The following is a 25486-nucleotide window of genomic DNA, read 5'->3' on the forward strand; positions in this document are numbered from 1 at the left end:
GCCTTCTCGTCAAGTGGCTCTAGCTTCATAGCAGCCACGAATGTTAATTCACCTTTTCGCACCCCTTTCTTCAGTTGCAATGCGATATATGTTGGGGTTCTTTGGCTCCTCTCCGAGAGACGGGAACCACGCAGGGGTCGTCACCTCCCATCATACACAGGGAGTTTAGGCGGCATGGGCACCAACTTCGTCGCGTGCATGAACTCCATTCCAAGAATCACTTGGAAGTCGTCCAATGGCACCGCCATCATGTTGGTGTTCCCGATCCATGTTCCGATCTTGATGGGAACTCCCTTCGCCAACCCAGAGATTCGCCTGGCCTCCGTGTTCACCGCCTTCATTCGACTTGGGCTCTTCTCCAAGATCAACCCAAGTCGCTTTGCTTCTCGATCGGCAATAAAGTTGTGGGTAACGCCCGTGTCCACTATTGCACGAGTTGTTTGGCCATTGAGCTTGATGTCTATATACATCAGCTCGCCACTTCCTGCTTTATGTTGCCTTGTCTTCGGGTTGTCCCCCACTTGACCCCACATGGCGTTCAACAAACGCATGGCTCCCATCCGGGGTCCTTGCGACTCCTCATCATCGCTGCTGGCTTCAGAACTACTCGAACTAAGAGCGACAGCCTTGCCCTTGTCCGATTTGGGAAGCATTGAGTGCTTGTTTTTGTGGGCACTCCCTCACCATGTGTGGCCCTCCGCACAAGAAGCATCCGCCAGGTTTCGAGGCCTTGCCTTTCGGGCTTAGCCCTTTGTAGGAACTCTTCTTCTTTTGTTCGCCCCCGAGCTCTCCTTCCCTTGAGAATATTTTGGAGGGCGATTGCTTGAAGATTGTTTCCTTCTTCCTGGGTCTTCGGAGGAAACAAAGTCGGTGAGCCTTTCTGCAGCAGCAATTGCCCCGACCAAATCGGTGACATTCCTTCGATGTAGTTCTTGTTGCGCCCATGGCTTCAAACCATCAAGGAAGTTGAACAGCTTATCCTTCTCGGACATGTCTTGGATGTCCAGCATTAGCGTAGAAAATTGCTTCACGTAGTCTGGGATGGAAGTATTTTGGCGGAGTTATCTCAACTTCCTTCTTGCGACGAACTCGGTGTTCTCCGGTAGGAACTGAGTTCTCAACTCTCGCTTCAAGTCCTCCCATGTGTCAACTCGACACCGACCTTGTTGGATCTCGTCCCAACGGGTTCTCCACCAAAGTTTTGCATCCCCGTTCAGATACATTGTTGCTATAAAAACTTTGGTATCTTCATAATCGGGCCTCGTAGCTCGAAAGTATTGTTCCATGTCGAATAGAAAATTCTCGAGCTCTTTGGCACCTCTGGTCCCTCCATAACCATGAGGCTCGGGTGCCCTCAAATTTTATGGCAGCGCAACGCGGGTGTTGCTTCCTCCCGCATTCAGCGCCCTTGTGAGCATGGTCACTCTCGAAGTGAGTTCCGCCACAACTTCTTGCAAGTGTTGTACGGAGTCTTTGGTGTCATCTGACAATCGGTCGACTAGGGCCTCCACCTTGTCGATCCTAGACTCTGCTTCCTCTTGCGAGCTCTCTACCCCAACAAGCCTTTGTTGGCCATGGTAGAGTTCCTCCACGCTCGCTTCAAGAACATCCAAGCGGGTTTCCGCCATTATGAGTCTCTCCTTGTGACTCTTTTTCCCAATTGGCGCTCCAGATTGCGCCTCCTCCGCTCGCGGAGAGTAGCCAACTTCTCGCTCATCATGTTCGCTGTTGTGCTCCTCTTGAGCGGCTCCAACAGCATGAGAGCGAGTGTGCACATGCAGCCCACCTGCGGCTGCTTAGGGCAAGGGTCCGGCTTGCCCCGCCTTACTTAATTCGTCACGATGCTTTGCCATGGCGAAGTTGCGAAGTTCCTTCGCTGCTCGCTCGAAGTGCTTGCCCGCTCTGATACCACAATGTCACGGCCTTAGCTAGAATTGCCTAAGGCGTGAAGCACCCTTACGGCCAAGACGCGAACTTAGCTTGCGTTGCGCTTCGCCCTTGCGATATTGCTTCGCAAAGATCAGCCCACTTGCAACCTCTCACAGGTCCCGAAGGACCTATAAAAGAGAAAGTTGATTAGTTCGAAAGAACGAGCGACGGACAAGTCCCAACGTCTCGCGAAAAAGGGGAAGCTTTACAAGCAATTTAGCGAGCACCTTGCGTTCACAAGAGAAAAGAGGGAGAGGGGGAAAACAAGGACTTTAGAGGGTTGAATGAACAGCAGCAAGTCCACAAACAGTTGCTCACCGGGTGCCGGGCGCGACAACAAGTTCCCATCAAGGTAACGTGTGAACTTGCGAAAGGATGTTCAACGCCCGACACTATACCGAAGCCCCATCCAGCCCTGTGCCACCTGGGGGGTTCAAAGGGGCTGAGATGGCTGACGTTTTAGTGAGCGGAGGTGGACTGCAGAAAACAGCCCGTGGCACACGAAAACGGAGCTGTTTTGGGCTGTTTTGCTCGGTTCGGTGAGCGGTCGCTTGCTAACGCTACACCTTGTTCGAACTTACATTTTTACAAGCAAAATGACTCAAAACCAAGGCAAAACATGCTGCCAAGAAGCTGTACATGTGGATGTGAGCGACGAACGGTTCGTTGAACGGAGTTGTTGCGGGTGCGCGATGATCGTCTGTAACAATCCATCCCCCCAAATCGAACAAGGGCAAGGTTATCGCTCTTAGTTCGAGTAGTTCTGAATCCAGCAACGACGGCGAGGAGTCGCAAGGACCCCTGATGGGAGCAATGCGTTTGTTGAACGCCATGCGGGGTCAAGTGGGGGAGAACATGAAGACAAAGCTATAAAAAGCAGGAAGTGGTAAGCTGATGTACGTAGACATCAAGCTAAATGGTCAAACGACCCGTGCAACGGTGGACACGGGTGCTACCCACAACTTTATTGCCGATCGAGAAGCAAAGCGACTTGGGCTGATCTTGGAGAAGAGCCCAAGTCGAATGAAGGCGGTGAATTGGGAGGCTAAGCGAATCTCTGGGTTGGCAAAGGGAGTCCCCATCAAGATTGGAACATGGAGCGGGAGCACGAACATGATGGCGGTGCCATTGGACGACTTCCAAGTGATCCTTAGAATAGAGTTTATGAACACGGCAAAGTTGGTGCCAATGTCGTTCTTAAACACCCTATGCATGATGGGGGGTGACGACCCCTGTGTGGTTCCCGTCTCTTGGAGAGGAACTAAAGACCCGCAGTAGATATCAGCATTACAACTAAAGAAAGGGGTACGAAAAGGCGAACTAACATTCGTGACTGCTTTGAAGCTAGAGCCACTCGACGAGAAGGCCATTCATAAACCTGCTGTGGTGGCGAACGTCTTGAAAGAGTTCATTGACGTTATGCCACCCGAGTTGGCAAAGACTCTTCCGCCATGCAGAGGCATGGACCATAATATCGAGCTGGAGCCAGGAGTGAAGCCTGCAACGAGACCACCCTACTGCATGCCCCCACCTGAGTTGGCATAACTCAGAAAGCAGTTAGGTGAACTGCTAAGCGATGGTCTTATCCGCAGTTCAAAAGCACTATTTGGAGCTCCAGTTCTCTTTCAAAAGAAACAAGATGGGAGCCTCCGACTATGCGTCGATTACCGAGCCCTCAACAAAGTGACGGTGAAGAACAAGTATCTCATCCCGCTCATTGCGGACTTGTTCGACCAATTGGGCAAAGCCAAGTCAAAACTCGACCTACGGTCGGGGTATTGGCAGGTGCGCATTGCTGAAGGCGACGAAGAGAAGACGACCTGTGTGACCAGGTATGGAGCGTTTGAGTTCTTGGTGATGCCTTTTGGCTTAACCAACGCTCTAGCCACGTTCTGCACTCTCATGAACCAGCTATTCAAAGAGTATTTGGATAAGTTTGTGGCCGTCTACTTGGACGATATTGTTGTCTACAATCAAACACCCGAGGAGCATATCAAGCACCTTCGGACAATTTTCAAGGTTCTCAGGGAGAACACTTTGTTCGTGAAAAGGGAGAAATGCTACTTTGCTCAAACAGAGATCTTATTCTTGGGGCATCGAATCGGTAATGGCTCCATTCGGATGGATAAATCGAAGGTGCAAGCGTTGCGGAATGGCGAACTCCAAAGAAGGTGCCAGAGTTGAGATCCTTCCTTGGTTTCGTCAACTACTATCGATGCTTCATAGTGGAGTATTCGAAGCGTGCAACTCCTCTAACAGAGTTGTTGAAGAAGGAGCAGTCTTGGTGGTGATCTGATAAATGTGAAATTGCATTCCAAGATCTTAAGGGTACCGTTTTGGAAGAACCGATGCTTAAATTGCCGGACTATGGGGAGCCCTTTGAAGTCCAGACAAATGCTTCAGACTTCGCTATTGGGGGAGTACTCATGCAGGAGGGTCATCCGGTGGCTTACGAGAGCCGCAAACTCAACGAGATCGAGCGGCGGTATCCGATGCACGAGAAGGAGATGACAGCGGTGATCCACTGTCTACGAGTTTGGCGACACTACCTTCTTATATCGCGATTTGTACTAAGGACAAACAACATCGCTTTAAGCTATTTCCAAACTCAGAAGAAACTCTCCCCCAAAGCAAGCACGATGGCAGGACTTCCTGGCTGAGTTTGATATGGCAATGGAGTATAAGCCCGGAAAAGCGAATGTCGTGGCCAATGCATTGAGTCGGAAAGTGGAGTGTGTGAATGTCATACAATTAGAGGGCAGAGGCCAAGCAAGTCAGTTACACTCCAACTTCCTTTCCAGGATCAGGAATGGACTATACAGTGATCCCCAGGCAAAAGCCCTGATACAGCCCATTAAAGAAGGCAAGGCACGATGGTTTTGGGTCCAAGAGGGACTCGTTTACACCAAAGGAAATAGGTTTATGTTCCTCGAGTGGACAATCTGAGACGTAAACTCTTAAGAGAGTGTCACGATTCCCTTTGAGCTGGACACCCCAGTATTCACAGAACCTTGGCTCTCATAGAGAGGGTCTTCTATTGGCCGAAGATGGGGACTGATGTAGAGGAATATGTTCGAACATGCCTCACTTGCCAGCAAGACAAGGTGGAGCAACGGAAGCCGATGGGACTTTTAGAGTCGTTGCCCGTACCAGAAAGGCCATGAGAGAGCATTTCCTTGGACTTCATATCAAGCTTGCCCGCAGTAGGGAGACTCGGATCGATACTCGTGGTGGTCGATCGATTTTCAAAGTATGCAACTTTCATTGTTGCTCCCCTACACTGTTCAGCGGAGGAGGCGGCCAAGTTGATGATGAAGGATGTGGTGAAGTATTGGGGAGTCCCGTACAATATCATCAGTGATCGAGACGCTCGGTTCCTGGGACGATTATGGACCGAGGTATTCAAATTGTTGGGGTCCAAGTTATACTTCTCCACAAGCCTCCACCCCCAGACGGATGGCCAAACCGAAAGGATAAACTCGCTCCTAAAGCAATATCTTCAGCACTACGTGAGTGATATCCAATGAGATTGGGTGAAGTTGTTAGACATTGCCCAATTCTCCTACAACTTACAGCGGAGCTCTGCGTTCAACAAGAGCCCCTTGAGATCATTACAGGACAACAACCGTCAACTCCTCACACCATGGCAATAAGGTATATTGGGAGTAGTCCGTCAGCCTACTACTTCGCAAAGGAGTGGCATCAAAATGCAAATATTGTGCGGGCTTACTTGAAGAAGGCGACAAAAAGGATGAAGAAGTGGGCAAACTTGGGAAGGCGACTGCAAGAGTTCAAGGTCGACGATTTGGTGCTGGTAAAGCTCTAACCAGCATCACTCCAATTCTTTAGGAACAAAGTACACAAAGAATTGGTGCGCCAGTATGAAGGGCCCTTCCCAATTATCAGCAAGGTGGGCAACGTCTCCTACAAGTTGCAGCTGCCGACTTGGTTTAAAATTCACAATGTTCTTCACGCCAGCAACCTAAAAGCCTACCACTCGGATCCACAAGATACTTCCCGAAGTGTTCCAACTCGGCTACCCCCCACCAGAGTCTCCTACGAGAAGCGAGTTGAAACTATTTTAGCGGATCGCAAGATAAAGCTACCCAATGGAGCTAAGCAGACCGAGTACCTAGTGAAGGGGCGAAAGCTTCCCCGAACTGAAGCGAGTTGGGAGCCCGAAGATGCCCTGCGACATGAAGAAACAATTATTAACAACTACCAACAAGCGTCGATGAGGGCGTCGATAGGTTGAGTGGGGGAGAATGTCACGAACGGTCGTCGCGCACCCGCAACAACTCCGTTCAATGAACCGTTCGTCGCTCTAATCTACATGTACAGTTGCTTGGCAGCATGTTTTGGCTTGGTTTCAAGTCCTTTTACTTGTAAAAATGTAAGTTCGAACAAGTTGTAGCGATACAGTGCGACCGCTCACCGAACCGAGTAAAACAGCTCCGTTTTCGTATGCCACGGGCTGATTTCTGCAGCCCGCTGCTGCACGCAAAACGTCAGCCATCTCAGCACCCTGGAACCACCCGGGTGGCACAGGGCTGGATGGGGCTTCGGTATAGTGTCGGGCGTTGAACACTCTTTCGCAAGTTCGCACGTTACCTTGACGGGAACTTGTTGTCACGCCCGGCACTTGGTGAGCAACTGTTTGTGGACTTGCAGCTTTTCGTTCAACCTTCTAAGTCTTTGTTTTCCCCCTCTCCCTCTTTTCTCTTGTGCACGCAAGGTGCTCGCTGAATTACTTGTAAAACTTCCCCTTTTCGTGAGACGTCGGGACTTGTCCATCGCTCATTCTTTAAACTAATCAACTTTCTCTTTTTATAGGTCCTTCGAGACCTGCGAGAGGTTGCAAGTGGGCTGATCTTTGCGGACGCAAATCGCAAGGGCAAAGCGCGACTTAGGCAACGCAAGCTAAGTTCGCGTCTTTGCCGCAATGGTGCCTCACGCCTTAGGCAATTCCAGCTAAGGCCATGACAGCTGCTTCCCGATGTTGCTGCCATCTTCTCATTTGCAAGCCCTCTTCTCGTCTGTTTCTGTTGCCGCTGCCATCTTCTCATGACACCGCTGCCACTGCCATTGCCGTTCAACATCACCACTGCTGTCAGTTTCTATCTCCCTAGGTACACATCCACCTCTTCTCCTCCTCTTCTTCCTTCTTCCTCCTCCTTCCTCCAATGTCTCTCCTTCTTCCCTTCTCTTCCTCCACCCACCCTTCCTCTTCTCCTTTTTCTTCCTTTCAGAAATACTGATATGCAACGGTATTGACTGGTATATACTGGTCCAACCAGATCACTAAAATGGGTCCAGTACCCGACATGGTGATACTTAAATTATACTATTCTAGTGTGCCACATTATAACAATAGTGGAAGTGGATTTTATTGTGACTTCAGGGCTTCTTGTGAACATAACTTTCAATGTTTCAAATTTCCACAACATTACAATTTAAGCATCTTATATAACTATCATATTTTAAGTTTCCAATGGATTTCTTTGGCTGGTTTAAAGGCAGCCTCTCCTCTTCCTTTACCCTTCTTCACCATCCACTCACGCTTCTCATAAATCTCTCTTATAACTCCCTCAACTCTCTTCCAAAATCATTAAAGAGCATCTAAGGGAGGGCAATTTGCTGAGATAGAAGATTCAAGCCAAGATCTGATGTGACTCTCTTTAAATCAAAATCCAATTGTAATCCTTATTCCTTAGTTTAACTTCATGCAATTAGGTAAGAATTTGTGTTCTCTTTCAACCTTAACCTAAATCTCTTGCATTTAGACCTCATTTAGGGCTTAATTTACAATGATCAAGCATTGATTCTTGTAGATCAGATCTAGAACCATGAGGTCAAGGCTTGATCCTTATGGATCTAGCCTTGATCTATGAAGATCCAAGTTTGATCTTTGAAAATTTAGCCTTGATCTTCAAAGATATAACCTAGATCTACATTGATTTAGGCTTGATCTGTATAGATCTACACTAGATCTTCAATTCACATGGTACTAAGTTAGAATTTCACAAATCTAACCTAGATCCACATGGATCTTGGCTAGATGTGAACGGATCTAGACTAGATCATCGCAAATTTAGGGTTAATTATGCAACAAATTAAATCTTATGATTGGAAGATCTGACCATATATTGGCAACTTTTTTGAGAGAAAATGGCCCAAAAATAGCAAAGTTTGGATTCAGTATGCTAAAACAGATCTATGCATGGAATAAGGCATTCATTGCCAACCCATCTATTGCAATTGTGTCAACAGATACGAAAAATAATTCATCTGAAGAATGATTTGGCTGAGACATTTCCCATGTAGAAAAATACACAAAGGTGCCCCAAGAGATAAGAAAGAATTTCAGAGCAATACTCAATACCTGAAAAATCAATATTATTGCAAGAAAAGGTAAAACTGGAGGAATATGACAGGCGTACTATAGAGCCCCATGCCTATGATGAGTACAAGGGTCACAACAATGATGACGTTGACCATGATGTTGGAGCAATAGCACATGCACGAGAAGGCAAGTGAAACATCAACGAAGCAAATGATGATATAAGCCCTGCAAGGGCAATGGTAGTGGTGACCACTCCTCAGTTAAGCATAATAGGCAGCATAAGATAGTTTGGGTTTCGAGGCTTTATCAATTTATTTGGTTGGAGGTCAGCTTTTGATGTAACTAATATGGATCCTCCCGATCACAGAGTGCAAAACAAACATAGATTTATACTGCATAAACAAAGGAGAGGAAGGACATTAATGCGGAACCAATTGACTTTTATTATTTACTGAATCAACCTAATTAGTTTAGGGGTATTTTTGCATAGTCTTCCTACTATATAGGGGTATTTTTGATGATATCCTTTATTAATATACCCCTAAAATACCCCAAATGAGACAGAATTAGTTTAGGAATTCATCTTATTCATAGTCTTCCTACTATAGTGGATCTCGTGACCAACTGCGACAAAGTGACAATTGATTATTTTCTTTTGAGTCAAATAAATCTTACTACAAGCAACAACAGTATAATGATGAGGGTTGTAGCACTGCTGCACTCCATCTTACAGAATCATACTTGTGATCCTACTTATCCTGGGGTTTCCTATCATATGGGTCATTCATGATGATGACTGCTATTATTTCATCATACATGATGATGAGACCATGACTGCTACCATTTCATCAGTGTTTACCAATAACAAATATTATGGAAGTAGTTTCATGCATGGATCCTACTAAAATACCCTATCCATTTTTAGTTTTATCATATTGAAGCAAGGTTTTTAATATCATATCGTACTGCCCGGTACGGGCGATATGTATCGGCCTACCAGCTAACCGGCACGCGGACTACCCACTACCAGGCAGTATCAGCTGGCAGATAGGAGGAGGAGCACGACGGCAAGGAAGACGAGGCTGCAGCACTCATTGGACAAAGAAGGGGGTTGGACGTGACAAGACACAAAGAAGAGCTCCGTCGGGCGGAGGAAGGGGTCCTAGCCCAGGTTGGAGTGCTGCATATTTAAGAAGGGGTCCCCTTCTCGCTCTCACCATCACCTTGGTCTTCTTCCTCATAGTCGCTGAGGGTGGTAGCGATGGGGGAGTGGGAGATGAGCTCGCCCTAGGCTGGATCCCCATCGGATCCAGCTGCCACGAGAGCATTGCAAAGTGCCTCACAGGGGATGACTTTGAGCTAAGGACAAAGGCGACTCGCCGCATCCTCGCTCGCTCCTACTACATCAACTACAACGCCCTCAAGCGCGACAGTGTCTCCTACTCCCGCAGCAGCGCCTCCTACCATAACTGCTGCCCTAGCGCTTAGGCCAACCCCTACTCTCGCAGCTGCTCCGCCATCACCCGCTGTCGAAGGTAAAAGCTCCACCATCACCCCCTTTCCGTCTCCCAAAATACGATATTTAGCAAGGATTGAAATTTCGTACCGTACCCAAATTTCGAGACTTATTTGGTACAGTACGATATACCAAGCGGTATATTTTGATATATCGCTCGGTATATAAAAAAAATTTGCAACGTTGCCTCCCTTCTCGGGCAACTCAGCAACGTCACAGATTAAAAAGAAAAATTAGGACGAGGCCTCCCTTCTCGGGCGACATGGCCGAGGCGACATCATGGATAAAAAAAAAAATTTGCAAGCAACATCACCCGAGGAGAGAAAAAAAAAAAAAATCTTCGCCTCCCTCCGCCCCGCGACACCAATGCCTCTTCTCCGACACGCGGATGAGAAGTCGCCGACAAACAAGGAGGAGAGCGGCGATCTCTAGGTTCTCCCTTTTTTTTCCTATTTCTTTCTTCCCCTTCTCCCTCTTCTTTCTTCTCCCTCGATCACCGTCGACAATAACACCTCAATTGACGATGATAACACCTCAATCGTCAACGATATCACCTCAATCGACGGTACCGCTCGATAGCGGGCAATCCATGTACCGGTCTGCTGACGGACTGGTACGTACCGCACGTTTCATCTTAAAAGAAGGGCGCATCGCTTGGTACACCATGGTGTACCGCTCGGTACACCCATACCGTGCCGTACCGAACAAAGCTCGATACACCAGTACGGTACAAGATTAAAAACCTTGTATTGAGGACCTCAAATCCACCTGTAGTGAACTCACAAATACCATGGGAGTAGCTTTATATGTGGATTCTACTAATATACCATATTGATTTACAATTTCATTAAATCAAGGACTCATATCCACTTGTCGTTGACTCACAGATACCATGCAAGAAGTTTCAAGCATAGATCCTATAAATATACCATATTAATTAATAAATTCATCATATTGAGGACACCAGGTCGACCTATCATGGATACATAGTTTTATATCTAATTTATTATGTCTACATATTAGTTATAACTCCCTTTTATGTGCATGTATTTTTTAAATATTGATTGTGTTCCTTATCCGACATATATTTCAATTAGTATTTATTCTTTTCTAGATTAAAATCACTTTATTATCATCAACAATTTTCATATTCATCAAGAATAGTGTAAAAGAACCCTAAATTAGTTTTATTTTTGTAAGAATAGTGTAAAAGAACCCTAAATTAGTTTTATTTTTGTTTTTTGACAATTTTCAAACCTTTTTTATACCACAGGACATATAAGTGTACCAAGTGTTGGTAAAGCAGTACAAACCTGAAATGTACTGGACCAAGCGTGGATCAACACAGTTCACAAAATTGAATTTATGATCTAGATGCTTAGTTATTTCAAATTTATTGGATTGTATTACATGGATGATGATAATTTGATTATACTTATCACTCTTTAGATTAATTATCTTGGAAGATTAGTCCAAGTTGCTAAATTAAGGGGTACCGTGGACAAACCATTTTGTATTGAGTGATTTCAGAATTTAAAAAATAACTAAAGCTTTATTTGTCACTGATTTCAAGCATAATTCATGGTATTGGTCAAATATATAATACAACTGACCCAATGTGTATTGATTTTGTCCAAGGATTTGCTTATTTCTCTGCCATATTATAAAAAGTCAACTTAAATCAGTCAAAATCAATCAAAGACATTTGGATTTTGACCAATTTTGGTCAATTCTAGATGATTTGATAACCTCAAAGTAGGGAAAAAAAGAAGAGAGAAGCAAAAAAAAACTATTTATATGAGAGATGAAGGGACAAAAAAACTATTTATGAGAGTAGATGGAGGATATATTGCGATTATTTAGTTTGTTACTTGTGACCATCACAATAGGCCTCAACTACCATTTTGCAAATTGCAATGTCCAAAGATGAAAGGATACAGAAGATAAAAGTAAAGGATGAACGGTAGCTCTTAATCTCAAAGCTATTAGAAAAGGGAATGAGATTCAAATTCCAAATCTAGTTTCCACTACAACAGCTTGAGTGGGTCCACAAAATTTATTCAGGGGATGATTAGGTCCCTGATTGAACCTACAGTTTAATTAACATTTGGTCTTTCTATAAATAATTCAAAAACGAGCATGGTAAATCTTCCAACACTCGATAGCCACCATCCAACAATGTTTTCTTCGATTATCCAATACCTACAAGATACCTTCTGCAAGTACTTATTTGAAACATTGTCGCCAATGCAAGTACTTCTTTGAAATCCAATAAAACAATAAATATATGTAAGCACATACTATCATGTTATTTGATAGTTACTTTCCCTAAATTCAGCCAAAAAATCTAACTTGAAAATAATAATATCCATACCAACTATGAAGATCTCTTTGCCATGCTTATGCCCTCATATGTCTCATGTATGATATGAAGAGGTAACCAACATTGCTTTATTAAGTATCAAAATTTTCAGATTTCCAGATGTAGCTTAAGGTAAAGTTCTAGTTTTCACTGCCATACAGAAGTTTAGCATTTTAGATCTACATATTGTAGTCTATATTCCACATAATAATGACTTGGATGAAATTTGATGAGTCTATGGATAGAAAAGGTCTCAGAACCTCAACATTCAAATCTAGTGCAAAGAAACCTGTTTTCTGGAAAAAGCTTGCAAATGCAGAACATATCAATGCTATGTCGAAATATCAATAAGCAACCAACACATACCATCATGCAATTTCTTGGCACGAACTTGTAACCCAGAAATAGATGACAAAACTGCATAGTAATCCACAGAAAATCAAATGTCATTGCTTACAATAGAAGAAGTAAAAGAGAAAATTCATCATGAACTAACAATTGAAACAGATACACAATGTACCTGAAATTGCTGGGGTAAGGACACCATCACCAATCACCATGCTGGCACCAAACAGCACAATAAGAAGCAAAAGAGTTCTCAGCCTTTTATGCTTCTCAAGAAACGTTTTCAATGGAGAAGAAATCACAGTTCGGGTCCCATTACTATAGTAAGTTGAGAGCTCCTCATCGGCTGCTTGCTGATTTGGAAGCAAGCTAAATCTGGCATGTCTGCATAGCAGAGAGTACAAAGCAAATGTGCCCCCTGCAAGCAATTCAGAAATTATAAATGAAAGAAAAGAATATTTAATCAAAATATTCTCAAGTCATACCTTCACCATTATCATCAGCACTCAAGACAATGATAATATACTTCAGCAATGGGATCAGAGTAAATGTCCAGAATATTAATGAAAACAGACCAAATACTGTCTGCTCATCTTGATATTGATACAACCTCCAAGAAAATGCACTTTTGTAAACATAAAGAGGAGATGTACTCAAGTCACCATACACTACACCAAAACTTTGATATGCCAAAAGAAACAAGCTTTTGTAATAACTCTTCCAATTAACCTGCAAGATCAATGAGTGGCTTATAAACTATGATACATCTCACATATCCCAAATTTAGTAAGAACATATCGACATAACTCTTAGAATACATTCACTCACAATGTCCAAAATTTTATCATAATACGAATTCTTATAAAATGATAGGTGCTGAATAGGCAGCTAAGGTGCTATTGACCATCTAGGTGTTGAGTGATTATCTAGGCAACTTGTAGTGTCCGAGTCTTACACATATTGAATTACAACTAACATGTCAATAGAAGCACAAATAATATGTATATATTACCCTTACTTAGTGATATGATTTGTGATGTCTATACTTCATAAATATAATAAATGATATGCTCAAGTTTTCGTCTCTTAATGTTGAAGCATGCTTTCCAAAAATGTTATTCACGATATGCTATCAAATGTTGGTTGAACATACATAAGCATCAATGTTTATTGTAAACAAATTTTGTAGCAAACAGGCACAGTCCTGCGACGCAATAAGCCAAAGTGTGCTAGCGTACTTGAACATAAGGTTAGGTTATGACAATAAACATGTATATAGTGACTAGAAGTAATGATTGAATTTTAATCGACCTTAAGTGAATCTCAAGGTTTGAATGAGTTTAACCATCATATATGTGGAGCATAATAAACTACTTAAGCATGGATGAATTAATAAAAAATAAATGAAGATGCAAATCAAAGAGGGGTGTTATACTAAGACTGTTAAGAAACATAAGATTAAATAAAGATTCCCTTAGGGTTCTATGGGTTTTGAAATTGAGTAAATAAAACCTCTTTGCACCAAGATATAAGGTTTATAAGTTCATATAGTCCCAACCCAGTTTAAACATAACTGAATAGGAGTTGATAGTTGAATTAGGAGAATAGTTTAGCCTCCAAATGATTATGTTTTAAATTGAAATTTGGTATGTATTTAGTTTTATATGTATCCTAGTTTTTTATAAAATTTCATGATAATTCAAGATCGTTTGGTCAACTAGAATAGTGAAGTAAAATTTCTTCGCAGAATTGTGCAATAGTTTGATTGATCCTAACTAGTTCATTTGATTATGAAGTGAATTGTTAAAAAATTGATGGTGGAATTTAGATGAATTTTCAGATTGAGCAATCTATTTTATAAGGGATCTTATCAAAAATTTTCTATGAATTCTATGAATTATTATAAATCAACAATTCAAGAAGTAGGGTTCTTAATTAAGACATCTCATAACCCTATGCTCTCAATTTGATAGGTGTACCGCTCCCTAACACAATTATTAAGGAACATTGTCTTTCACTGGCATCTTTATTTTTGAGTTAATTCAAGTAAGTATAGGTTTAATTCACTGTAAAATAGTGGTCGTATAAATTATCATATTCATATTGCATTTTGAAAAGGATGTTTCGAATGATATGTTTGTCAACTGCTAAGCATGAGCTCAAAATTAATGTGCATATTATATAAGCATAAAAATATATGAATTATAATGAAAATATATCGTATGCATGCATATATGATGATGTGTGTTGTAAGAGTGCATGTGTTTTCTACGACGTACAGTATGGTAGTGCACAGATGTTACGAGGTGCGATGTACATATATACTATGACGTGCAGTGTGAGAGTGCACATATGTTTTATGACCTGTGATGTGGGAGTGTACATACATGCTATGGTATACGGTGTGGGAGTGCACATGTATATATATTACAATGACGTGCGGTGTGAGAGTGTACGTATATGTTATCCATGAATGTGCTATGTTTCCTACCTATACATATAAGCATTTTGAATTATTTTGATGTAAAGTTTTACCTCTTTATTATGCATATGCTATGTTATAGGGTTATATTGTTAAAGAAGTCATAGGATGAGGTGATTATCGTTAAATATCTTATGGCTATGATTTTAGAATATTTTATGCATAACATATATATGCTCACCTAAATAAAGCTATAAATGCTTATACTTACTAGGTGATTACTCACTATAGACCATATTTTGCAGGTAAAGATACTGGTAGCCCACCAAGTTATTTAGGCTGGGAAGTGAGCATGTGCGAGCCTATGTCAGTACAGATATAGATGATGACTTGTGAGCATTTTTATGTGTATAACTTTTGGATATATAGTGTGTGTATTTTTATTTTGGTTAGAGCTTATAATTAACATTGTATACAAGGGGAACCCCGTCATTTTATTCAATAAACTAGCATGTTTTACTTTTAATATTACCTACTTTTATGCTACAATCCTATTAATAGCAGTAACTAAACTAAAAGCCTCATCCTACTTTAGTCATGCATGTAGGGTATGTGTTGAACTAAGAGTAGGGTGTTACACATCTACCCAATGATTAAGGGTGTCTAGCCACTACAACCAATGTCCACAATAGTCGCAACAACGGCTACAACCAATGCCGTCCAATGCAGCAGTAGTTGTCATTGCCACTGCAGCTGACAATGGTGGAGCAAATAGCAATAGGTTGCTGCCTTTGCCGACTCCAATCAAAGCAGCAACAGTTGTTGCCGCTACAAGATTAAAGAAAAGAAGTTTAAGGAGGCCTGGAGAAAATTGGAAAAGAAAATTCTTCAGCTTAATAATGAGTGAGGAGCATCACTAGCTGTCTTTATGCATTGTCTATGCAACTAAACACCATCAAGTGCTAACCCATCAAAATCAGCATATGGGGTAAACCGCATGTACGTAGCATTTTTAAAATGATAATGTATTAATAATTTTACTTATTTCTTATATAATAAAAATTAATCCATTGATTAACTGACGACCTAACATTTCCAAAGAGTCCTGCATTTCGCAAGCAACAAACACAAGAGCACAGCCAATATTCTCTCGTTGCAACATGCAACGATCTAATCCCTTCGATTTATCTTTTGTCAAAATGATATCAGAAATTATTATCACATGATGTTGGGTTTCTTTTCCAATACACCATTCCAAACCCAACGATACTAGCTTTGCTGCACAAGAAACTGGAAGATCCTGTGCTCTTTCATTGAGTACCAAAACATTTCTTTCAAAAGAAATATGAAATTATTGGGATCACAAGCAAAATGGAGTCGAACTAATCCAAGTATTTCTACGTTTTCTAATCATAAGATATACTTAATAATTATGAAAAGTTAAAACAACTAAAATTCCACTCGAAGTTGGAAATATATGCAAGTTTATAATAATTTACGCACGAGGTACAAAACATTCACAAATATGCATACCAGTTAAAGAACACATATCATAAACATTAACGGAGAATTCAATGATCTACAAAAAGTTTATAGAGTCGGGATTTTTAACAGGAAACTACTGAGTTTGCCCTTTTTTAGTTCAACAAGGGGTAATGAAAGCCTAAGAAGTTTCTCTCTGATCTGGGACGAAAACCCTGACTTGATCCCAAACCCAAAACATCTCATACTGAAAAACAGCCAGAAAGCATCACCTTTTACGAAATCGTCTTCTTAAAATTATCGATCAAATCTTGCCTAGAACTATCTTTCGTTTCTAAGGCAAAATCCCAAGAAATACCCTAAATCTCCATACGTCTCAAATCTTAACTACTTGCCAGCCGAATCAAAGAGAAGAAAGTGAAGGAAAGAACAACTGCACCTAGAGAAGACAAGTTACTCTCGACACCACTACTCAACAATTTCAAAAAACGAGAAAAAGAAGCCCAAATCGAAGCTCGGGGTCGAAATAGCCGATCTCGCCACGATTTACTCGTAGAGCAAAACAACATGCCAACCCTCACAAAGAAACACTCTATCCTATCAAACATCGATAACAGCAAATTTACGGAATGAACGAAGGTAAGGAAACGAAACACGAAAAAAGAGAAAAATGGACATCAAAACCCAATCTCGATCATCCGGTTACCCACCCGCCGGTCGTCGGAGGTCGACCCTCTCTCTCGATCCATTGGTAACGGATTGATGACACCACCGCAGCCGCTGCTTCTCTAACTCCGAGACCGAATCGATCGCCGAGAAACCGTCATTCCGAATCCGCTAGCTCCGGAAGCAAATGCGAGAGGGGGTGATATATGGGAATCGAATGAGTGGGCTGCTAAAGCACGAAACTTCTGGGGATGATTTATACGAGGGACGGATTCGTCTAGAGATAGAGAGAGAGGGATCTAGTCACCGCAACCGAAATAAGCGAACTGTCACCGCCCGCGAGCGTTCTTCGAGTGCGAGGCGGGCGCTCGTTCTCTGTTATAACGGTGAAGATAAGATGTTAAGATCGCCAATTTGTTTGTGGACCGTTGATGTCATCGTGATTTAGATGGACGGTCCATATTTTTACAATTTTTGTGATGTTGGCGCACTCCGCGTCGGAAGCGTGTGCGAGTTGAGTTGGTTCGGATAAAAGCAGTCCTCGTTGACTCAGTTGATTTATTGTAGTTAATTAATATATATATATATATATATCACTGTAGTTAATCTCAATTAGCTATTTATTGTTAGATGGAACAAAATAATATTATATATATAAAGAGAATAATTAATATTATTTCTTATAAATTTTATTAACTAGAATAAATAAACATATTGTTAGATGAAAATATTATTTTTAATTATACATATTAAATACACATTATATTATACTATATTAAATAAAATAAAGTAAGATTGTACGGCTGTACCTCTCTCTTTGACCGTCAAAGAGAGAGAGAGAGAGAGAGGACAAAAGAAATTAGCTTTGTGATGTGATGTTTCTCCTCCCTCTTCAGGAAATTTATTTATTTATTTCTTTTAGATAAAAAAAAACATATTGTTTTTTATTTAGAAGGAATAATCATAATTATGTAGTGGTTATAATTACAGAATTCCTTCTTCACCATATATCCTTAAATAATAATAATAATACAGTACATTTTTTGACCAATAGGATATCTTCTCAACCAATATATACATATATATATATATATATATATGGAGGGAATGATAAGCATTATTATTTGTTTAACCATAGAAGAGCTAAAGTCTAAAGTTTGATTTTACCAGTGGCATGTCAGTAAAAGAGGATCAAACTTAATTAGCCAACATTTTGATAATTTTAACTATAATTTCATTTTTTTTTTTGTAAGGGAGTTGAAGTCATTTGTGTCCAAGAAATTATTTATTTACCTAAGATGTTGAAAGAGATCAGATTTATACTTGAATTTTAGATCTCCATGCATAATGATCCTTATCCAATCCCACTCAAGTTCTACTTGAATCAAGTTGTAGTTTTTGCCCAATTTAACAAGACTTTAATACTTAGATAATAGTAGCAATCATCGTTTTATGTTCAGAAACGCAAATGCTTCCAAGTATATTATTTTATGTCATTGACTATAAATAAGATTATAATGAGTTTATCATTTATATAATAATTTGCATGGGTGGTCAAATCAATTAACTACTGCATTATTATGTTTGGAACCCACTGAAACATCATCAAGCATAGATGCTCCCATTACAAAATAATAACGATAATATTTTTTTTAGCTCCTATTCATTGAGATCTAATTATTGTCACAATGGTATGATATTTTATACTCTCAAGTCATTTGTTCAAAGCAATAAAAAAAATATTATTGTTGAGGACAGGAAATTCTTTTAAGATGCAAGTTGAATAAGAAGTTAGGAGGGAAACCTAAATATATAGGCATTTTGAATAATTATTATTTGCCCCCCCTTTAAATTTTAATATTACATTTATGTCTCTCACCAAATATAAATTTTACATATATATCTCTCTAGAGGTTAAATTTCGATATATGTCACTACCGTTAATACCCACACAATAAACTCGAGTTATCATTAAATTTAAAAAAAATAATATTTCAAGTATTAACAAACACCCTTTATTACTGTCATCAATTTTTGATCATTTTGTTTTTAGACATTTTAAGAGAGGATATTAATGTAATTTAATGCTCAACATATAATTGATAGTTAATGAGTTTACATAGACAATGATGTAAAAATAATGATATGAACGATACTTCAACATCACACAGGTGACATATCAATATCACATGAGTGTTATATTACACAAGTGACCAATGTATCAATGTCATCTGAACGATATATTAGTGTCACATGACTAACACCTCAATACCATATGATCAATACATAAGCACTTCGAAGTTAACATCAGATGATCAAATATGTTCAACACCTTCGGGATTAGACGAATGTGGTATCAATCGAGATTAAACTATAACAAATGTGAAAGGAATCTCAATTAACTCTGAATGAACATTCATATCGATTAATCAAATTATATATATAACACAGTTAGGATTTTATTTTTTATTAGAGAGAGTAATGACTTTTTTTTTTATTTTGCAAAGATCTTTTCACAATATGGTAATATTGTTTCTTAAGGAATAATTATAACAAATTAAGCATTTTAGGCATTAACTTTAACCCACATTGAATTAAGTGTCCAGCTTTATCCATTATATTTAAACAAAATTTAATTTGCTCACAATGGAACATGAAAGATAAAAGAAAGTTGATACAGTACCCGATTTAGATTCAAAGTGCTTAGAAGATAGTTTAATTCTGATTTGGGTATTATTAACCTTAATGTGATTCCAAAATTACCTCTTGCTGCTGCCCTATTTGCTGACAGAAAACCCATAAAAGATTGGGAGAGCAAGCCCTAAAAGAGACACCTGCTGATACCTGGTTCTATCCCCTCATCAATTGGATATTTGCAATCGAAACAGTATTACATGAGATTTCAAGAGCCAAATAACTAATAAAGAAGCAAATAGAATCCAATGTCACACACCTGATTTATTGAAAAGTTGCCAGCAAAGTCAGGATGATTCAAGCCAACAGACATCCTCAGGATTATTCGCATGTGAACCTCCATTAAAGGTGCCATTTGGGTGAAGAAATGATAATACTAACAACTCGAGTGAATTGTCAGATCAATTTTGCTGCCACATTACCAATTTGGATTTCTCCAATAAGTTTATGTTCGATATTGATCACCCATGTTATTATGAAAAAATATGCATCTAGTGGCTCTTGATTCTCTTCTGTGAAACCAACAGAAACCTCCGGAGAGCAAGCATTGCAACCCATGTAGACTTTGAGATATTCTCCTTTATCATCAGCAGCAAGGCAGAGCTCAAAACAGTTTTCAGAATCTGAGCCTGCAAACCTTTAAAGAACCCAGGAAGACCTTCTCTTCTCCATACAGAAGATAAAGCACCCACCATCGTCTTGGGGTGTTTCGGTTGGGTGTCACTCTTGGACTCATCTTCTGTATTAGCAGATTGAATCATGACTTTACACCTGTTCAGGGTGCAACTAGATCTCATTTTGATGCATAACTTTCAAAATGCAAAAGAACCAATGAATGATAAAAAGAAAATGCATAAGAAGCATTCAGTAGTAAAAATCATTACCAGATGCTTCTCAGATGATGTAAGTTTGCTAATGGTTTCTGCAACCTACCTAATAGCTGGGTAGGTCAAGATGGTTGCCAGGCTCTTTGAGATGGCTCCGAGTACAAAGGCTGCGGAGGCAGAAAGAGCTGCTGGAGATGATTCAGTGTTCGCTGGCAATACATTACTACTTTGTCTCCTCAGAAGTCTATGTTTCAACTGATCAAATACTGTATACTGTGTGTTTTGTTAAGACAAAAATAACAAAATCAAAATCAAGTTTTCATTGGCACCTGATAAAATAAATTCTGGCAATTGTTCAGGAGTAAGAACATAACGATTACACCATCGAATGGATGCACATTGCATGTTGAAGCGGTGTAGATTTTATAAGGATTTTCAAAAGTAACACTTTCTAGTGTCAAAAGGTCAGAGAGGATAACAAAATGAATAGCCATGTGACCCTGTTTAACTTCTTTCTTTGAAGGTTAGGTTGTCCGAGATCATTTAAACATTAACCAGAATAAAAGGCAATTCATGAGAATCGAAAAGTTCAATTTTCAAAATGTGAAGTATGGCTATTCATTCAAATACCACCACATGTAAGAACCTACCCTAACACATGCTTAATAAAAAAAAGCAACTTGAGGTTACAACACTTGGAAAACCACATCAGCTAAGTTAAAGAAACATCAACATTCTGTAATGCACTGTGACATGAGATGGTCATATACTAATCTGTGATTTTAATGGCATTCTCAAACTCTTGCCAAGGCAGAAAGTTGAATACATGTTGAAAGAAGTTCTTTATCAAACATTAGGCTAACCCCATAAAACATGATAGACATTCTTTCAACAATTTAGCAGTGAAAAGTTAATGTGCTGGAGCACAAGGGTTAGCCCTGTTAGCTTATAAAACAATATGTTATGCAAAGTGGACTGCATATAAATAATAGAAAAATGGATATCCTGGGATAAATTTCTATCACTCCTTGGAAAAGTATGATGGTTAACTTAATTTGCCAGCTTCTGACGATCAAAGGCAGATCTGTGAGGTCAAAAGAACATAACATTTATCAAAACAGGCTAACGAGTGATTCGATCATCAAACAACATTTTTAAACTATTGTACGTGTGTTTCTCATGCATATGAATTACCAGGTACTCCAGCTTTAGTCAAAGGAAACAATACAGTGAGTAGTGATTCAGATCCAAAATTCCAAATGGGAAAGAGAACAAAAAGAATCTAGCAAAGCCAATACTAAGCAAATCGAGTATTTTATTTTCTTTGTCCAAAGCCCAAAAATCAGTTACAATTATGGAACTAGTTGTATATAGACTTTCAAACATTGCCTTCACAAATTCACAAATTGCTTTGCCAGTAATCTAGATTAGAAACCATGTTCATATTTGTCTTGAGTTATTATGCTTGCATTTAGCCACGAGTGAACATGGTACATCGGATGCACAGGCATAGTCTGTCATGATTCGTTTTAAGATATTCCCACAATGCGAAGCTGTTGTAAATATAGGTAGAAAATCCACTCTCATCGTTTATTTACATATCAATCTGTAAGTCTTTTGCTCATTGATATCTGGGTAAAAGTAATAAATCCACAAGAACAGATCACAGTGACTTGACTAGAATTGTCCAGTGATGCTGTACTCTTTTAAGTGTTCAGTCCCACTAAGATCTTATAACTTATTAGACATCCAGAAAGTTTTTGTTTTATTCCGTCTCATATCTGTGGGGAGTAAAACCAACTTTATGGGCCATTATCAGAATCCCTTATTGGCCATTGTGGCATCTCTTACTTCATATATAATATCCTCACTCTGTTGGAAAGATCAGACAAAGCAGCAAATAAGTTCAAAACCTGTACCTAATCGATAATTAAGCCATTGTTTATTGGACTTCTTAAGGTTATGCATCCAAAACAGGTCTAGATCATAAGAATCACACACAAGCATGAGAGCCGAGATGTGATAAAACAGCTGACTGACTATGCATAAAAAACCACTATTTTAAAACAACTAATACACAAATTTAGCTCTACGAAAATGTGTTACCTGAATCGCAGGATTTGCTGTCAAAAGGAGAGAGATGCCAAGACCATCATATGCTTCACTCCAATATCCTTCTGATAGAGTTTCCCATAATCCCTTGGATTTACCAAATGCACTAGTTTGCATTTTGGAAGACACAGTATCCAGTGGCTGGAAAGATAAGAAATCACACCAGTGAATATTGAAATAGGCAACATTTAGCTACTTGATCATGAAAGAAATAATTCGACTCCATGAAGGCATCATTAAATTCAAAGCAGATAAAGCTCTTACCTGAGTTACAACAACAGTGCAAGCACCAGCAGCAGCAGCAACAACCAAGTTAGCTTTTGTTCCAACAGATCTAGCGCCACTCTTTCGCAAATACAATCGTTTTAAATAGCTGTAACTATAGAAGTAAACAAATTGCGAGATGAAAGATTGCAAATTCTTGGTGCCGAGTCCTTGGTAGAGTGAAAGAAACTGGCGTTTAGAAATTGCCTCCCATAATACATCGGAAAGGTTTCTGAGCAAACCAGAAAAGAAATTAAGTTAATAAATTGTATAACAAACTAGTAATCTGATGCAGTAGCAAACAAGTTAGCTCCATCAATAAATTCCTTGATTTCAAAATAAACTTACAAGTGCTCTGCAGTTTGCAAGATGATGTTGCGTCATAAAGAAAACATAAATCAGTCACTTACTATGTTGATCATCGTTCACTCAATGTCGGTGGACTAAGTTTCTGCCTCTACCATATCGAGTCACTGATTTAAAGGTAAAAAGAAAGTGAAAAGAGAGTCCAGTTAATGTCATACAAGGAGAAGGCTATTACTGTTCTTTATATGCATTCTCCGGGCGCCAGGGCGCCAAATCACCCTCCTTGTTCTCATAATTGTCCATGCTCCCATTGCATTATTCTATAATAAATCATGAATGACCAAACTTTCCAGCAGTAATTTTCTTTTGGAGGTTGGGTGGGTTGAAGGTTGTGGGATGGATCAGATGATGTGAATCAAAGCAAAGACAAATCGGGGGCGTGGTAGGTTAGCCTGATCATTTTGTCCCAAAGTTTGAAACGCCCAAAGGGTTTGGATCAACCGGAATTAATTGGTTTATCCAAAGAAAAGTTCTAGTCGGGAATACCAGATCCAAGTGATCCTACCAAACCCAATTCCTCAAAGTAAAAAATCTTGAAAAATGGGAATGGTTACAATGCAATACCAACCGATTATCCAGATTGAAATTGTCTAATCGTTAACCCCCGATTAATTTTGATGAGAAAAAAGTGATAAAATGGCCCACGATTTCTTAACAAAGGATGTTTGACTGCAAAGAACAACCTGAGCAAAAGGGTTTCGATATGAAAATGAAAATGAGATTTCAAACGAGTGATGGTTTCCATTAACGGGTTTCAGTGCGATGAAGGATGCAAGTGAGTCAACGCAGTACACAAATCACTTCCAGAGATTCACCCAACAATCTTTCTACCAGCATCATAGCCTATAAGACCTTAAGCATCATCTCCCTCGCGTGATCGATTACAAATGGAAGAAGAAGAAGAAGAAAAAAAAAAGAAGGAATAATTTAATAGTTAGAAAGAACTTGTATTACTTAATTGTTTGTGGATTTAGAAAGGAACAATAACCCTTTTCTCGAGCAAAAGAAAAAGGATTTCGACAACCAAAAAGCAATCAGGGGAGCCGATCCTCACAACTACACGATCCATCTACGGTTTCAGATTAAGATCGTGACATCACAAAAAGCAAGTAAGCGGATCAGGTTGCAATATTTAAATGAATTATTATGAACCGAAAAGAAATCGTTCTAAAGACAACAAATGAATGATCAGCAGATCAGCTTGCGAGATTTGCATGAGAATTATTTAAAACCAAAAAGAAATCGTCATGGTCTATTTTTTTGAGGAGAAAACGAGCGATTAGCATACCAATTCGCAAGATTTATACATCGATTATTAAAGACCAAAAGCGATCGTCCTTGTCTGTCTAAAAATATTGTTTATTTTCGAGGAAAAGACAACGAAGGAACAAGAAGACGAAGGGAGGGAGGGAGTGAGAGGGATAGGGAGAGAGAGAGAGAGAGAGAGAGTGAGAGGGAGGGAGAGACTGACCTGTACTTGCGCTGGCCGTGGGATTGGACTTCGGCCTGGTACTTGGTCTTGCAGGTGTCGAGGGGGTAGAGCACGGTGGTGCTCACCAGTGCCCCCACCGCCCCAGACGTCGCCTCCGTGAGCGACTCCCAGTCCAACCCATCCGCCATCTCCCCCTCTCCCGATCTCTCTCGCGAGCGGCCCTCTTTCTTCTGCTATCCCTCTCGATGAGCGGATGCACGAAATAACCAACCCGAGAGGAGCAGGCGATGGGTAGCTCCACCGCAATGAGCGTCGTCGACCGCCGGCTGTGCCCCATGATCACTCGACGGCCATAAAACCCCCAGCACGTGACGGGGCTCGTCAGATCTGGAGCCTAAAACACCCCTAGCCAACCATGCCGAATCACCCAAAAAAAGCTTCGCGGCTGACGCCGCCTCTCGCGTTCCCGAGAAGAGTGGTACACGTGTATCACAGGTGTTTTAAGCCACGTCACTCAATTAAAAGTATAGGGTGATTCGGTCAGGACAGAAAGAATTCTCCAGCTTATGTCCACCATGATAAGACGTATGAGTCTACGTCAACCTACCAAACAAACATCACGTGCCCGAAACCTCTCGCATTCTGTCCTCTTTTTGTGTTTTCATACCAATTATTTAATCGTGTTATGAATAAAAATTTATATATTACGAAATTAATTTGTTCGGA

General features: G+C 40.3%; 2 protein-coding genes across 2 annotated transcripts in view; both read right to left on the reverse strand.

Moving 5' to 3' along the window:
• LOC135671039 (potassium transporter 7-like) overlaps window positions 1–17295 on the reverse strand; it is a 36131-nt gene extending 18836 nt beyond the window's left edge. Inside the window, exons 1-4 of the mRNA XM_065178912.1 lie at window positions 17110–17295; window positions 12981–13224; window positions 12671–12913; window positions 12517–12567 (exon numbers count right to left, since the gene is read on the reverse strand). Coding sequence (XP_065034984.1) covers window positions 12517–12567; window positions 12671–12913; window positions 12981–13224; window positions 17110–17148 — 577 coding nt within the window. The 5' untranslated portion in view covers window positions 17149–17295. The remainder of the gene's footprint in view (window positions 1–12516; window positions 12568–12670; window positions 12914–12980; window positions 13225–17109) is intronic.
• Window positions 17296–19998: 2703 nt separating this feature from the next.
• Window positions 19999–25099, reverse strand: LOC135670990 (peroxisomal adenine nucleotide carrier 1-like). Its single transcript, XM_065178811.1, has 5 exons — window positions 24800–25099; window positions 22963–23194; window positions 22693–22839; window positions 20693–20859; window positions 19999–20530 (listed from the first exon to the last, which is right to left on the reverse strand). Exons 1-5 carry the CDS (start codon window positions 24946–24948, stop codon window positions 20251–20253), a joined length of 975 nt encoding a protein of 324 aa, XP_065034883.1. The 5' UTR covers window positions 24949–25099; the 3' UTR covers window positions 19999–20250.
• Between the last annotated feature and the right edge of the window lie 387 nt (window positions 25100–25486).

The sequence above is a fragment of the Musa acuminata genome, unplaced genomic scaffold (assembly GCF_036884655.1).
Source record: "Musa acuminata AAA Group cultivar baxijiao unplaced genomic scaffold, Cavendish_Baxijiao_AAA HiC_scaffold_1137, whole genome shotgun sequence".
NCBI lineage: Eukaryota > Viridiplantae > Streptophyta > Magnoliopsida > Zingiberales > Musaceae > Musa > Musa acuminata.